General features: G+C 42.1%; 1 protein-coding gene across 1 annotated transcript in view; it reads right to left on the reverse strand.

The window, feature by feature from the left end:
- Window positions 1–778: 778 nt before the first annotated feature.
- Window positions 779–18,060, reverse strand: part of LOC115464530 (extracellular calcium-sensing receptor-like) — a 48,540-nt gene continuing 31,258 nt past the window's right edge. Inside the window, exons 4-8 of the mRNA XM_030194897.1 lie at window positions 16,065–16,191; window positions 9,888–9,946; window positions 9,357–9,581; window positions 7,247–7,436; window positions 779–1,674 (exon numbers count right to left, since the gene is read on the reverse strand). Of these exons, the coding sequence (XP_030050757.1) occupies window positions 779–1,674; window positions 7,247–7,436; window positions 9,357–9,581; window positions 9,888–9,946; window positions 16,065–16,191 (1,497 nt within the window). The remainder of the gene's footprint in view (window positions 1,675–7,246; window positions 7,437–9,356; window positions 9,582–9,887; window positions 9,947–16,064; window positions 16,192–18,060) is intronic.

Here is an 18,060-nt window from a genome sequence, read left to right on the forward strand (position 1 = left end):
ACTGGATAATGCAGAGTGTGATGTCACCAAATACCCAAAGGTGTAGGCTGAGTGTCTAGTGACCATCTGCCGCCTACCTGAAGGTGTAGGAGGCAGATAAGCTAGCTCCTTTAGCCAAAAGGCGGTCGACGATGACCCTCAGTATTCTAAGGGCTATTTACTGCAGCGAGTTTATCCACCTACTCTGTAGTAATTGTCAAAATGAATGTGTAGTAGTTGCTAAAGTACCATATTATCTATTGGTGCATTTGAATTTCAATGTTAACAGTTAATGAAGCTGAGAGTGAATGAGGAGTCTAATGGTTAGTGCAGTGGGCTGAGAACCTGGGGAACCAGGTTTAATTTCCACTGCATCTCCTTATGACTCTGGGCAAGTCACTTGGCCCTCCATTGCCCCAGGTACAAAATAAGTACCTGTATATAATAAGTAAACCACTTTGACTGTAACCACAGAAAGGCAGTATATCAAATCCCATCCCCTTTCCTAATTAGCCCCCAAGGATTTCCCCATTGAGTGGATGACTCAGAAATCTATTCAATAGTTATTTCAATAAAAAGATATCAGCAACAACTTTATTATGGACCACTATATCTACTTAATTTTTATATTCAAATTGTGTGCAGTATCTAATTTTAGCTATAATATTACATATGTGAAATTTAGGATTGCCTCAACCAATGATGCAGTTTCTGGGTTAAAGAAGGACATTCAATTTGGACTTGCCCAACAACTGATAACATTTAAATTAATCCATCTTTTGCACAAATATTAATCATTCTAGTTTCTTGATAAGCATTTTCTGCTGTTCCTTTCAGGTCTCAGCAGAATAACAAAGCACTTAGGGAAAAAGATACAGCCAAGAAGTCCAGTACTGGAAGCCAGAATAGCAAATATTTCTACCACTACCATGTACTTGCCCTTGGTGCTCAGGTACGTTGGGATGAAGGAGAACCAGACGTTGCAGAACACCAGCATGCTGAAGGTGATGTACTTGGCCTCATTGAACCTGTCAGGTAGATTTCTTGCTAAGAAAGCTACAATGAAACTGACACCAGCCAGAAATCCCAGGTAACCCAGAACAAGGTAAAATGCAACTATCGACCCTTCATTACATTCAGTTAGTATTGTTCCAATTTCTGATTTCGTATTAAGATATGGAAACGGGGGAGCAGTGAACAACCAGGCAAAACACAGAACAGTTTGAATAAGAGAACAGAAAAGGACTATAAAAGCTGAAACCCTGTAACCCATCCATTTCCGGAGCTTGCTTCCAGGCTTGGTGGCATGAAAGGCTGTGACCACAGTGATGGTTTTTGCTAGTACAGAAGAAAGAGCGATGGAGAAAGTGATCCCAAAGGCAGTCTGTCGGAGAATACAGGTCACTTTGTCAGGGTGTCCAATGAATACCAAGGAGCAGAGGAAGCAGAGCATGAGGGAGATGAGGAGAATGTAACTGAGTTCTCGGTTGTTGGCTTTCACTATGGGGGTGTCTTTGTAATGAATAAAGATGCCCAAAATGACAGTATTAATGAGAATTAAGAAAATACAGACTAAAGTCAAAATTATTCCCAAAGGCTCTTCATAGGTCAGGAAGGTTATCACTTTTGGGATGCATGTATCTTTCTTCTGATTCGGCCATTGGTCCTCTGGGCATTTCAAACAAGCGTCCATATCTGAGAATTGAAAATATTGTCCCATTATCTCACAAATAGAATCAGTTATAGGACAGTAACTTTTCCCTTATAATAAGATATGTTTCAAAATGGCAGACCTTACTTAACTGCCTTCATCACATCAGTATCACAGATCAAGTCTTAGCCTGGTTTGAGTCATACCTCGCCTCCAGAACCTATACAGTGAGCTTCCAAGGAACTACCTCTGAACCATTCTCCACAAGTTGTGATGTCCTCACAGATCTATATTGGCACCAACCTTGTTCAACATCATTATTACCCCATTGCTAACTCTCGTTCAATCAATCAACCTCATTGGTTTTATTTATGCTGCTGATATTGAGATTCTGACAAATATAGACCCCACCAACCTGCAAGAAATTCATTCCCTAACAATAAACTCTCAAAGATCACTTCCTGGCTAACAAACCAGAAGCTAAAGCTGAATTCAGAAAAATCAAAGGTCATCTTATGTAGTGGCCAACCCCATATAGTTCTTTCAATTCCACTCCTGCTTCACAATGTACAGAGTCCTGTAGTTTCTTCTATGAAACCTCTAGGCATTATAATTGACAATGATCTCAATTTCTGGACCCAGATTTCAACTTTGATTCGGTGATGCTTCAACAAACTGCACCTGAGATCCTAGTACACTCTCTTGTCTTGTCTCAAATTGATTATTGTAATTCATTATGCAAAGGGCTATGACAGAAAGATACACAACATATTCAATTGGTTCAAAATAACCCTGTTAAAGTGATCAATAGTGCGAAAACGTTTGATCATTTCACACTGTTAATGAAAGTCACTCACTGGCTCCCTATTGCACGTAGAACAACCTATAAGATTCTACTTCTGGTACTTAAAATAGTCACCACTGAGTCCCCTCCTTTCCTGGCACATGTTTGACTCCCTATTCTCCGTCACAAGCCCTTCGCTTCTCTCCACAACATCTTCTAGCCATTTCCTCTTTTTGGCACATCAGATATGATACCACTCGTAATTTTATGTTTTTCTGTTGTTGGCCCCACTCCCGAACGCCTTACATCTCCAGCTAGGATCACACATTTCCTTAAACAAATTTTAAACCGATCTTAAAACCTTCCTCTTTGAAGATGCTTTTTCCATAAAATAATTATGGTGACTTTGATGATAATCTCCACTTCTCCCCTGGATGAGCATGTCTACATCTGAAACTACCCTTTCTATCATTCTCTGCTACTCCCTGTCCTATCACATATTGTAGTTCCTTCTTCCTCCCTCTCATTACTGTCTACCCTCCCCCTTCCTCCTCTATCTCTAGTTTTTTAATCCTATTTTTATTAGTTTTGTTAGCTGCTCAGATAATTCTGATAGTTTGTGGGATATTAAGCACTAAATAAATTTAGAAACTTGGACAGTAGCAAACATTAAACAAGTAATAAATGATTTTACTGGAAATGAAATCATGCATTATGTCTTAGACTTACTTGCAACTGAAATGTATACTTCTAAAGGATTTATTGAAAAATCAGATACTACAAGCTCAACATTGGTAACTTGATTGAGATGTTTCTAAGTGTTTCAGTGATATGGCTATCCTCACTGATTATTGAAATCACTGATACTTTATAGATACTTGACTCCTGAAGCAGGCAATCGTTGCCAAAACATGGACTGTGCCAAGTCTGTGGTAGCTGGTTTTCTCAATAATTCATATTTGATTACAATCAACCTCTGGATATTTATCTGTTTTGTTTGGCCTACATCCCTTCCCTACTACTCCAGTTGTCTCAACCTTCCCATAGGGACATTCCTTCTTCTGTCAGGCATTGCTTTTAAAGGATTCCATACGTCTTATCCAATGGGGGTGTGATTAGTTTGCTAGCAGTACCAGTTTCATATTTTTGGATTAGACACAAGGTATTCCACTAGGACATTTGAAGACCTTCTTACATAGAATACTGGAGATTGCAATGAGATGTCCAGATCAGGATGTGCTCAATTCTGGTGATGTTTTTCAAAAGGGATAAAAACACTAAATGGAAGGAAGCGATTTTATTTGGGGACAATACACGTCCCATGTTTCAGAAGATGTTTGCATCAGAGGTCAATATGGATATACCACAACGCATAATTCCCATTCTTTGCTGTTTTTATCCCATTTGTGGCCTATTTCACTGTCTTGATCCACATCTTTTTTGTGTTGTTGCTTCCCTCCTCCTTGCTTGGTAAACATAGTAACGTGGAGGGGAATAATCGAACATCGCTGGCAAAATAGATCGCCGGCGATCTATTTTGGCGGCAGCGGCGCAACAGCCGGCAGGAACTGTATTATCAAAAAAGATGGGCCGGCCATCTTTTTTTTCGATAATACGGTTTGGCCCAGCGAAATGCCTTGGATTTTCGCCGGGTTTGACATCGCCGGGTGTGTTTTTCCACGATAATGGAAAAAACTGCCGGCGATCTCAAACCCGGCGAAATCCATGGCATTTGGCCGTGGGAGGAGCCAGCATTTGTAGTGCACTGGTCCCCCTCACATGCCAGGACACCAACTGGGCACCCTAGGGGGCACTGCAGTGGACTTCATAAATGCTCCCAGGTACATAGCTCCCTTACCTTGTTTGCGCTGAGCTCCCTAAATCCCCCCCAAAACCCATTCCCCACAACTATACACCACTACCATAGCCCTTAGGGATGAAGGGGGGCACCTACATGTGGGTACAGTGGGTTTTGGGGGGGGGTTTGGAGGGCTCACATTTACCACCACAAGTGTAGCAGGTAGGGGGAGAATGGGCCTGTGTCCACCTGCCTGAAGTGCACTGTACCCACCTTTGTGGGAGGGGTTTGGTGACCACTGGGGGAGTACAGGGAGGTCATTCCCTATTCCCTCTGGTGGTCATCTGGTCAGTTGGGGCATCTTTTTGAGGCTTGGTTGTGAAAATGAAAGGACCAAGTAAACCTGGCGAAATGCTGATTATTGCCGGGTTTTATTTTTCCATTATCCGCGAAAGCCAGCATCTGGTAGCCATGCCCATGCCCACCCATGTCCCGCCTTCGCTTCGCCGGCAACACGCCCCCTTGAACTTTTGCCAGCGATGCGAAGGGAAAGCGGTGATGCTGTTAAAAGCCAGCTTTCAATTATACGCTTTTCGCCACTTTTGCGAAATCGCCGGCGATCTCCCGATTTGTGTCGGAAGATTGCCGGCAAAAAGTTTTGATTATAAGCTGGATAGTAATATAGTAGATGATGGCAGAAAAAGACCTGCACGGTCCATCCAGTCTGCCCAACAAGATAACTCATATGTGCTACTTTTTGTGTATACCTTACCTTAATTTGTATCTGTCTTTTTCAGGGCACAGACAGTATAAGTCTGCCCAGCACTAGCCCTGCCTCCCAACCACCAGCCCCTTGATTTGTATCTGTCTTTTTCAGGGCACAGCTCCAACCCTCGTCGTCTCTTCACCACCCTTAACTCCCTCCTCAAAGTGCCCCCCGCTCCCACTTCCCCTTCACTCTCTCCTCAATCACTGGCTGACTACTTCCGTGACAAGGTACAAAAGATCAACCTTGAGTTCACTACCAAGTTACCACCTCCTCTTCAGCCTGTAGCCTTATCCAATAACCAACCAACCATGGCCTCATTCTCGTCCTTTCCTGAGATCACCGAGGATGAAACCTCCCGCCTTCTTTCCTCCTCGAAATGCACCACCTGTTCCTCCGATCCCATCCCCACCAACCTACTTAACACCATGTCCTATACTGTTACCCCCTCCATCTGTCCAATCTTTAACCTTTCCCTCTCCACTGCAACTGTCCCTGACACCTTCAAGCACGCCGTAGTCACACCTCTCCTAATAAAAACCATCACTTGACCCTACCTGCCCCTCCAACTACCGCCCCATCTCTCTCCTCCCCTTCCTCTCCAAAATACTTGAGCGCGCCGATCACAGTCACTGCCTTGATTTTCTCTCCTCTCATGCCATCCTAGATCCACTTCAATCTGGTTTTTGCCCTCTACACTCGACAGAAACAGCACTCTCTAAAGTCTGCAATGACCTGCTCCTCACCAAATCCAGAGGCCACTATTCCATCCTCATCCTCCTCGATCTATCCGCTGCGTTTGACACTGTCAATCATGATTTACTTCTTGCCACACTGTCCTCTTTTGGGTTCCAAGGCTCTGTCCTTTCCAGGTTCTCCTCTTATCTCTCCCACCGCACCTTCAGAGTACACTCTCATGGATCTTCCTCCACTCCCATCCCACTATCTGTTGGAGTTCCCCAGGGATCTGTCCTTGGACCCCTTCTCTTCTCAATCAACACCTCTTCCCTAGGCTCACTGATCTCATCTCATGGTTTTCAGTATCATCTTTATGCTGATGACACCCAGCTATATCTCTCCACACCAGACATCACCGCGGAGACCCAGGCCAAGGTATCGGCCTGCTTATCCGACATTGCTGCCTGGATGTCCAACCGCCACCTGAAGCTGAACATGTCCAAAACCGAGCTCCTCGTCTTTCCACCTAAACCCACCTCTCCTCTTCCTCCACTCTCTATCTCAGTTGATAACACCCTCATCCACCCCGTCCCATCTGCCCGCAACCTCGGAGTCATCTTCGATTCCTCCCTCTCCTTCTCTGTGCATATCCAACAGACTGCCAAGACCTGTCGCTTCTTCCTCTTCAACATCAGCAAAATTTGCCCTTTCCTATCTGAGCACACCACACAAACTCTCGTCCAGGCTCTCATTACCTCTCGCCTTGACTACTGCAACTTACTCCTCACCGGCCTCCCACTTAACCATCTATCCCCCCTTCATTCCGTTCAGAACGCTGCCGCACGTCTTATATTCCACCAGAACCGATATACTCATATCACCCCTCTCCTCAAGTCACTTCACTGGCTTCCGATCAGATACCGCATACAATTCAAGATTCTCCTCCTTACCTACAAATGCACCCGGTCTGCGGCTCCTCACTACCTCTCTACCCTCATCTCCCCCTATGTTCCCGCCCGTAACCTCCGCTCACATGACAAATCCCTCCTTTCAGTTCCCTTCTCCACCACTGCCAACTCCAGGCTCCGCTCATTCTGCCTTGCCTCACCCTATGCTTGGAACAATCTTCCTCAGCCCCTACGCCAAGCCCCCTCCCTACCCATCTTCAAATCTCTGCTTAAAACTCACCTCTTCAATGCTGCTTTTCGGCACCTAACCTTTCGTGAAATATAGTATGCCCTATCAGACGGACTCTACACTTGTCTTTAGATTGTTTAGATTGTTTTTAGATTGTACACCTGTCTTTTAGATTGTAAGCTCCTTGAGCAGGGACTGTCCTTCCATGTTAAATTGTACAGCGCTGCGTAACCCTAGTAGCGCTTTAGAAATGTTAAGTAGTAGTAGTATAAGTCTGCCCAGCACTAGCCCCGCCTCCCAACCACCAGCCCCTTGGTGTTGATGTTTTGCAAAAGGCAGGAGTACATGCATATTTGCTTCCCATGTTGGGTCTTCAATAAAAGCTGAATATGGGCCTAATAGTGACTAAACAGTGTCCATGAGCATGCCAAATTATAACATGAAATCACTCACCAGCTTGGCTGGAGACCTCGCCCTCTGGACAAGGGATACAGTCATAGCAGCAGACAGGCTCTCCTTCCCTGGTTAATTTCCTGAACCCAGGAAGGCAACTCGGGCTGCATCTGGACTGTAGAGGTATCTGAGAATTGAGAAAACATCTGAATAACTTGAGATAATACTGGATTATGACTTTGCAAATGCAGTGTTACTTTTCTGTCTAAACGTGAGCCGGTTTTCCCATTTAGTTTTTGAGCTCATTACCAAGCTATTCAGTAGAATATGGAGGTCAGTATGAGCTCTAATTTGATTGGAAATATAAATAACATGAAATAAGTTTGACCTAGAATCAGTCATTCAAGCTGATTGGGGAATTTTATGAGCAACGTTCCCATGCTTTTCACCCTTATTAGTTTGATTAAACAGTATGAGAAAATACCTCTACTTTCTCAAATAACTTTGAATTCTCCCTCTCCTCTTAAGACTTGGGCAATGAGAAAAGGACTTTTGTTTCTTTATTCATTTAGCTAACATCAATCAGTGAGTTTCATTCAGCTTCACTAGGTATTTTTTGTTTAAACTTGATGCCTTCTCAAATGGATATATTTTGGCCAAATTTATCTTGATATGTGAATATACTATTCATTGACTATCCAGATAACTTATCCATTGATATTAAATTACACTGCAGGCTAAACTATATAGATATTACTGATGAATATAGCATGAAGATATGCAGATAAATTAGTATATCTTTATGCAGTCACAGTAACATAGTAAATCACAGCAGGTAAAGACCTGAATGGTCCATCCAGTCTGCCCAATAGTCACACTCTTTATCAAGTCATGATTAAACCAACAATGAATGTGACATAAAATACTTGACCATTTTCTCTTTTTGGCATTTCTGGGTCATGTTGTAGAATACAATGTACATTGCTCACAGATGCTCTTAAAAACAAAAGGAGGAAAAGATCTCAAAAGATCCAGGTGCTCAAGTGAACTTGTCACTAGCGTGACTCTGACTCTGATGGGGAGTTACTTATTTTTCTATTTTCTACCATGGGGGACATTCCCAGCAGTAATCAGCAGTACACTGTATGGTTGTTGCATGGGTAGCACATGAGCCCTTACCGCTAAGTCAATGTCTGGAGGTAAGGGCTCAGGTCATAAATAGATATGCACTAGATTTAATTTTTGTGCATGCCCATTTCCCGACCGATTAAAAAATTGCCTTTTTCCCAACCTTGGTAAAAAATGGCCCAGCATGTGCCCAAAAGACATGCCCACACTTCTGCAGCCCACTTTTTACTGTGGCTTTGTAAAAAGACCCCATAGTGAGCAGCTCAAAATGGGACGTGGCATGAGTGTGTCAGGGCTTTCCCAAAAATTAGGCACCATGTTAAAGGCTGCCATCAGTTGGGCACGAGAATTTACCCTAGGTTCTGGCAGACATAAATCCTTGGAATTGACTTTAAGTGCGATTCTTTAAATGGTGCTCTGTGCAGTGCGCCCTTTAGAGAATACTGGTTTATCGCACAACTTTCCGGCACCTAACTTTGGGTCCCATTTACTGAATCTCTCTCAATATACACATGGTTCAGTGTTTTGCATCTTGTTTTTGTATTATTTAGTTTAGTTTATTAAAAATGTGATATACCGCCCTTCACAATCACATCAGAGCAGTGTATAGTAGTCAAATAAAACCATGAGGAAAGGCACGACAAAATACAAGGAAAATAAAATGTTAATTTAATTAAATTAATTAATTAAATTTAGTAAATTAAGTAGACGGTAGTACCAATCTAGGCAATTTTAAATAGGTGAACTTTCAACAAAGATTTAAAATGACCAAATAATTGCTCAGAATTGAGGGTTAGCAGGAGAAGCATTCCAAATAGAGGGAACCAGATAAAAGAAAGCAGAGTGATGTGTAGATTCCAAATTAGAAAAATGAACAGGAGAAATAGAAAAGCCGGAGAGATAGAGAGAACAGAGAGGGTGATAAAGGGTTTAAGGAGAAATGAGAGCAGTGAGATATGAGTGGGGGGGGGGGGGGGGGGGGTGCCAATGTTAACGGCCTTAAATGCCAGAGTGAGGAATTTAAATTGAATTTAAATCAGACCCCGTTGAATGTGCTATCCCACATGGTCTTTTCATAGATGGTAAATTCCTGCTCTGGTGGAGCATAAGGGTTATAAGTTCCAACAATTTCATTAATCTGTGTCCCATCAGGTAGAAAGAAATTGCTTATAATATCATATCCAACGGCGAGATCACCATTCTCATCAAAAAAGATTTCCTCACCCAGAATGTTCTTAAAGTGGAGGTTCTTTAGATAATGATGAAGCTAATAAAAAAGAGAAACATAGTTACTGGTGAAACTCACTGCAGGGTTAAACTCCGAACTTCAAGCACATACAATCTTCTCCTGATTTTACAGACATGTTTTCATTTTGAAGCAGCATTAGGGTGGAGCTTATTTTTGAGGCAAAACATCAGTTAAATCAATGAACATTTATTGGTAGCTCAACAACAATGATGTTCTAAAGGCATCAAACAGTAATAATTCCGCAATCCACGTATGGCATTCTTGAATATGGGCTGTTTGGGCTTGTTAGTGTTGAGACTCAGAACCAAAAACCCAACACCTCACCCATACAAATTTCCCAACTGGTTTCTTAGGACCACCAGTCTGATAAGTACCAAAAACAACTATAAACAAAAGAAGCTTCTTACATTACAGTTTATTCTTACCCAAGAACATGAAAAATAAGAAATAATAGAAAATTAGGAACAGCACGTAAGAAACAGGGTAGTGAGGGAACATAAAGAAAAAGGAGGTGCCAGGGAAATGGTTGTATATTCCTTAGTCTATTGAGACTGAGGAAGATTTTCATCGCCCCCCTCCCCCCCTCCCCCGCCTTTGAGAGCAGGCATTTATATAGTGTTTATCAGCCCCAAAGAACAAAGAACTGTTTTTTTTTCAGGAATACATCATACAGGATATGTAATTTGTTTGTTATAATTGCCAAAAGGTACATAAAAAAATATTGCCTTTCCTTAAAAGATACATTTCAGTCCTTTTGTTAAATAAACACATCCCCAGTAAAACAAACTTTACCTTACTTCAAAGGAGTCAGAATTCCTTTCTCACAGACCCTACCCCTGCAATATGTCATTCTCCTTTCCTGTCCTGGCCACAGAATCTTGTCTTGCACCTCTGCCTTTTGCCCTTCACATGGAAATTAGTTCTGCAACCTAAAATTCTCCAATTAGCCTCCTTGAACACCAGTGGCGTACCTAGGGTAGTTGACACCCAGGGATGGTCATTTTTAACACCCCCCCCCCCTCCAAAATCCAGTACTAGGCATACCGAGAATACAAAACACTCAGGACCTATAGAGGAATTCTAGCATACCATAAGCAGTCATTTCTACAAGTCACACAAGGAAAAGGAAAGCATCTTAAACACTACAGTGAGCACTAGAACATCAATTCACCTATTGTAAAATGAAACCAGACAGAATAGTACAGATCGTTGATCCTGCATAGTCAATGCCAACTGAAAATCATGTCTTTTTCACAAACACAGATGCACTCTAATCCACTATAGAATAACTAATCATAAACTGTCTATTTAGACAAAAATTAAACTGAACTCCCAAGATGCCAGACTCTGCATACAATGCACCACCACAGTGAGGGAAGGGCCGACGCGATGAGGCGATTTGCTTCTTTTACAGCAGAGCAGACACGAGGCGCTTCACTGATTTTTTTTAAGGCTGGGTGCCGGGTGGCAGGAGAGGAGGGTCGTCTGTCGATGGAGCTGGTGGGCAGGTGGGGACTGCGGCACCAGCGGAGCACTCCCCCCACCTGCTGACACCCGGGGCGAACCGTCCCCACCACCCCGCCCTTGGTACGCCACTGTTGAACACACTCATCCTAAACAGTGAATTGCATGACTCATTGTCTTTCAATTACCTGGCCAGAGGAAGGGAGGAAGGGGTGGGGTACTTGCTTGTTTGTGCACCAGCACCAAATGGCCTTGTTTATTTCCTTTGTAATCCACAGAAGAAAAAAGGGTCTCCACACTTCAAACATCTGTAGATTAAGATTAGTTCTTTATATTAAATATTACCAGCACTGGAACTGCATGGTCTAGGCCTTCATAAGTGCAACTCCACCAACAGGACCGATGAGAACCAAATTAGGCTGTCAGTGTTTTTTTACACACAGTTGAACAACAAATTGAACATGTAACTTCATCACATGTCACCCAGTATGCTGACATCATTAGTCATCACCTTCTGCAAAAACGGAAATTACAAAATTTTGGCAATCAATAGAAATAAAACAAAATAAAACATGGAAAAGAAAATAAGATGATACCCTTTTTATTGGACATAACTTAATACATTTCTTGATTAGCTTTCGAAGGTTGCCCTTTTTCGTCAGATCGAAAATAAGCAAATGTGGGCACATTCTACATGCTACCCAAAATCCACAAACCTGGAAACTCTGGCAGGCCAATCATATCAGGTATTGGCACACTCATGGAGGAAATATCTGGACTCATAGAGGGAATTCTGAAACCTCTCGTGCACAAAACAAACAGCTTCTTACAAGACACCACAGTCTTTCTGAATAAATTGAAAAATATCAAGCAATGGATGTAGAATCACTATACAGCAGCATTTCCCCATGCGGATGGTATAGCTGCATGTGGGAAACTCCTAAGAACATCCACACTGGGACCATCAATACTCACCACTACTACTACTACTTAACATTTCTAAAGCGCTACTAGGGTTACGCAGCACTGTACAAGAAACTATTACAAGATTAATCAAATTTATTTACCTCACAACTACTTCCACTTTAACAATGATATCTATCTACAAATGATGGGCACCAGGACAGCACCCCCAATATGCCAACCTCTTTATGGCTGAGCTGAAGAGACATTTCTGAATACATACCAGGACCAAACCCCTAAAATACTACTGGTACATCGATGACATTTTTATGATTTGGACTGAGGGGGAAGAAACTCAAACAATTTTACAATTCTTTCAATACATACCATCCTTCAATCAGATTCAAAATTGACTACTCCTCAGAAAAAGTCAATTTTTTGGACACCACAGTCTCAATCAGCGATGCCTATATACAAACATCTATATACAAGAAACCCTCAGACAGATGCAGCTACCTCCACAAATCCAGCTTCCACCCTTCACATACAAAAAGATCCATTATTTACAGCCAAGCCACAAGTTACCACTGTATCTGCTCTGACCCAGGGGACAGAGACAGACACCTTGAAATCCTGACTGTATCCTTCAAACAGAAAGGCTACAACCCCAAAATAATCTCCAAGAATATTACCTCCTCCCTCAAAACACCCAAAGAAAATCTGCTACAGTACAAAGAAAAAAAAGTCACAGACAGAATCCCCCTTATAGTGACATACAACCCAGAGCTGGAAAAGAAAATCATAAAAGATCTGCAGCTTTTTACTCCAGGAGAATGAATTACCAGTGCTGGCCTTCCGACAGCCACACCAACTTAAAACACAAGCTAATTAGAAGTAAGCTCCCAACACAGACTCAAAAAGAAGAGAATGGCACACATTCTTGTAATATATCCAGCTGCAAACTATGCCAAAACATTTCACAGGACCCCATAGGCGGTCGGTGACTCAACTGTTTGGGGAGGCTAAGATGGGTGGGGCTAAATAGTGGGTGGGGTTTAAGGCGGGGCCAAGGTTGTGGTTGAATGGAGTGTGATTGGGAAGGTTAAAATCCTTAGTGTAGGGAGTAGCCCTTAGATTGTAAACTCTCCAGGGACAGGAAAATACCTATTGCATCCTGAATGTAATTCTCCTTGAGCTACTGCTGAGAAAGGCGTGATCTAAATCACATCCAGAAGACTAGTACCACACATAATAAAGTGATTATAAAACACAAAAAATGTCACTTAGGACTAAAGAACAATTCTACAATACCATAATAGCACTAACTTCCAGGAGTCACACAGCAAGGGCAGCAGCGTAAACAGTGGCAGTGGGCACTAGAACATCAATACTGGAAAACTAAAACAAGCCGGATTAGAACAGAATCAGCCCTACATAGACCATTCAATGTTAACAGAATACCTAGTTGTTCACACACACAGAACACAGATAGACCCTCACCAGGTATAGAACTAAAAATAGACATATGTAGACAAAAATACAAATACTTATGGATTACAGCAATATAACTAGGCCCATACGTCAGATGTACAGTCATATGTAAAGCATTTAAATTTTCTTCACCCATATTCTTAAAAATACACTATTATGATTTTTAAGAACTTCTGAAATTACACCGAACCCCAAGAAACTAGACTCCCCAATGCAACACTAAAATATATGCCAAATGTAAAGATAGCAGATGCAAATTTTAAAATATGACATATTCCAATCACATTACAAATTAACAAATAAAAATAAAGCAAAAAAATGGAAATAAGGCAATATCTTTTTATTGGACTAACGTAATACATTGTTCAACTAGCTTTCAGAGGCCAAACCTTCCTTCCTCAGATCAGGACAATATAGTGCTGTTATGGTATACTGTTCTGACCTGACGAAGGAGGCTTCGATCTCCAAAAACTAGTAAAAAAAACAAATGTATAGGTTAGTCCAAAAATGGTATCATCTTATTTTCCATTTTTTTGTTTATGTTTATAAGAGTAGAATAACATTACTACCACACTACTTTATCCTAAATTAAAAATACATTTTTTTCTACCTTTGTTGTCTGGCCGTTTTAATTTTCTAATTGTGTTAGTCGCAATTTCTGCACTCTGCTTTCTCCCTATCAAGGATTTCTTGTCCATTTGTCCTTTTTCTCTCTTCTCTTGTCTTCTTCACATCCTCCACTACATCCATCTCCAACATTGATATTTTCCCTCAGCTTCCTTCCATTTATTTTTATCCATTTTTCATTCATTCTTACTAGAGTCTTCAATTTTTCCTCTTTTTACTGAATCTACCTAGAGCTTTCCATCTTTTCCTTTCCTTTTATTTCCCAGTCTCATTAACTCTATTCTCTCCCCTTCCAACCAGCATTTCCTCTTTCCCCCTTCCATCTAGTGTATCCTCCTCCCCATTCATCCAGTGCCCCCCACTCTCCCATTCCAAACCAATGTGTCTCCTCTCTCCCCCCTTCCGAGTGTCTCCCTTTCTCTGTCTCCCCCTTCCATTAGTATGTCCCCACTCCTCCCTTCCATCCAGCATGTCCCCTCTCTCTCCTCCATTCAGCTTCTCCCCTTCTCTATCTCTACTTACATCCAGCTTTTCCCACCTCTCCCATCTTCCATCCAGCATGTCCCCTCTCTCCCCCTTCCCTCCAACATATCCTCTTTGTCTCCCCCTTTTCAACCAGCATGTCCCCTCTCTCCCCTCCCTTTAGCTTCTCCCCTCTGTCACATCTTCCATCCATTGTTTCTCTCTCTCTCTCTCTTTCTTTCTTTCTTCCCTCCATCCAACATCTCCCACTCCCTCCCCCTTCCATTCAGCGTTTTTTCTCTCTCTCTCTCTTTATCTTTCCATCCAGTCTCTCCCCTGTCTCTCTGTCTCTCACTCTCTGATTGTATTTCCTCTTCCCCTTCACTCTACCGATCAGAACTTAAGTGGCTGCTGCATTTCGGGACTAGCCGCGGAACAGGCATTCTGCATAGGCGCGACTTCCGACTCTGCTGTTCTTCTCAGTCACTGGGAGAGGAAATGACGTTGGGGAGAGGGCAAGGCTGGCAAAGTCGTCACGTCAGTTGCGTGACTACAGGAAAGTGCAACCCCGCGGCTCTCTTCTCTTTTACTATTGCTCCTCTGAGTCTAAACCGGCAGTAGTGGCAGTCAGAGTTAGCAACGGGAGGAAGGTAGTCAGAACAGAAGTCATGGTTGGGGCTGGGGAGGCTTAGCCTTCCCAAGCCTCTTATACCGGGCGCCTATGTAGGACCCCACAGTCATTCACAAAGGAAAAATATTCAACATAAAGGAATCCTTTACATGCTCATCTTCCAATGTGGTATACATCATTCAGTGTAAAAAATGTGACGAAGGGTGCTATATTGGAGAAAGAAGCCAGATGCTAAAGACAAGATTTAATTTACATAGCCATCATATGAAAAATGCCAGTGCCAGCCAGGATTGTCCTGCCTGTGGGGCAGCACTTTACAACACCAGAACCCTGTACCAGTGATTTATAGAATCCTGAAAGGTATCTTTAAAAACAATACAGGAAACGTAAGACCTTTGACGTCAGACTGATTTAATATTTTGGACACCCACCAGACAGAGTTAACAAAGATCTGGGTTTTCTAGCCCATTATAAACCATAAAATGTACTGCTTGTTTGTCACTCTTCTGTCTCCATGCATATCTCCCTGTATCTCACCTATCCACCCCCATCCTGTTAGACTGTCACTGAAATGCTTTGATGTTTTCACTATATATATACTGTCATCTACCAACATTTGCTTTTCCAATCTGACCAAAGAAGGGCAACCTTCAAAAGCTAATCAAGAATGTATTTAAGTTATGTCCAATAAAAAAGGTATCATCTTATTTTCTTTTCCATGTTTTATTTTGTTTTATTTCCATTGATTACCTTCAAAAGTGGACTAACATGGCTACCACACCTCTCTACTCAAAATTTTGGCAGAAATCAAGAATCCCAATAAGAGACCTGCAAAACTAGAACAAACATTTAGAGAGTGGCATTTGCTGAAGATCAAAGAGTGGCAAGTCTGTAACACAGCAACTCAGAGAGTCTGAGTTTGCCTCCAAGCTTGATGATCTTTTTGACATTGCTCATATCAACATTTTCTGCATAATCACAAGCAGTTCTTGCTGGCTGAACATGAAAAGGGGAGAAGAGGATCAATGACTGGTATCGATGCACCATTAGCTGCAAAGAGAAACAAAAGAGAAGCAGCAGAATCTTGCAAAACTTAAAAGAGTTGCATATGTGTTTGCATGTCAAGTGGTGCTTAGATGGCAACTCTGGCTGTATCAAGGTCGGTGCTCGGCTGGCTTGTACGATCTGAGTCCGACAAGGCAAGCTGAACCCCCCCCCCACCCCCACCCCCCCCCCCCCCCCCACACACACACACACACACACAAGACCAGAATACCAGACCCCACACCAAAGAACAAAGTCTTATCACACATCCAGTCAGCAGAACACGGCCTTATCATTAGGCCACAGTGAATAGAAACCGAAATGAATACCTTCAAACTACTCGTAATAACCTACTCCTTAACACTGATCTACCTAACACGAACAACCCCGCTTGCAGAAAGTAACAGTATACACATACTGTACAATCACCAACGATTGACCAGATACACCACACCTCAAAAAACTGACAACTTAAACGAAGGAAGGCAACTAACATGCGGATGACCACCACAGAACAGAAAGAAGGGCCCAAACAAACTCACCTCGACAAAGAAATGACAACTAATAAAAGTCCACACAACACCAGACGCAGAAGACCCATTCCAAACACTCCAAGTGGGCTACATCAATGCCAGATCCGAAGTAAACAAAACTGCAATTCTAACAGACTGGATCATGGCAGAAGACCTCGACCTACTCTTCATCAACAAAACCTGGATCCATGACCAATAGGACCCCATAATCCTAGACCTTTGCCCTCCAGGATACAAAATCACACACTGGACCAGAAATGAAAAGAGAGGAGGAGGCATAGCAGTAATTTATCAATCACCCTTTACCACCGAAACCACTGCTGAATCCATGACACCTCAATTCGAAATGGCCTCTATCAGAATCCACAACATAAAACTCTGCAATCATTTGAACTGTTTCCTGTTCTACAGACCTCCAGATAACTGGAATGAAGGCCAGACTGACTTCATGGACTTCATTTCAAACACACGTGTAACCAACTCCAATGTACTAGTAATAGGAGACATCAACCTTCACCTAGAAGACCCAAACTCAATCAACGCATGAGAATGTAAGGAATTTCTCCAATTATGGGATCTCAAATTGCCACAAATGCAGGCAACCCACGTCAAAGGGCACACACTTGATCTCATCTCACACAAACTTTCAACAGACCAGAACCTAATAATAACAAATATTAAATGGACAGAAACACCCTGGACTGATCACTACAAACTAAACATCCCTACACTGAGGGAAGAAGGGATCACACCAAACACAAGAACACACATCCTACATAATAAGAGGTCAAGTAGACACGAAAGCATTCTGGCAACAGATAAACAACAATGAATGGTCAGCTCAAACAGACTCCATATCATACCTCATGGAATGGGATAAAAGATGCAAATGTATACTGGATCTTCACGTAAGCATAACTCGATACCATGGTTCACCGTTGAACTGAAAAAGCTAAAAACACAATCCAGAAAACTCGAACGAGCATGGAGGAAAACAAAAGATGAATACACACTCAATACATGGAAACAATCACAAAGAAAGTACAAATACTCTATAAGACAAACCAAAAGATCATACTATAGAAATAAATAGGGACAGATTACAAAGACACAAAGAAATTATACCAACTCGTGAACAAACTCCTAAACACCAGCCTGGTCAGTACATCGAATACAGACATCCCATCTACAGATAAATTGGCTAAGTACAATGCAATCTGCTTAAGTGCAAGGGTCTGGGACCAAAGAAATACATGCAGTTAACCAGAGCGTGCACTTAACCGTTGTGATCCAAAAAAGCTTGAATCTGATAAACATATGTACAGTACTGTTTATATTTACA

Source organism: Microcaecilia unicolor, chromosome 3, assembly GCF_901765095.1.
Source record: "Microcaecilia unicolor chromosome 3, aMicUni1.1, whole genome shotgun sequence".
Classification (NCBI taxonomy): Eukaryota; Metazoa; Chordata; class Amphibia; order Gymnophiona; family Siphonopidae; genus Microcaecilia; species Microcaecilia unicolor.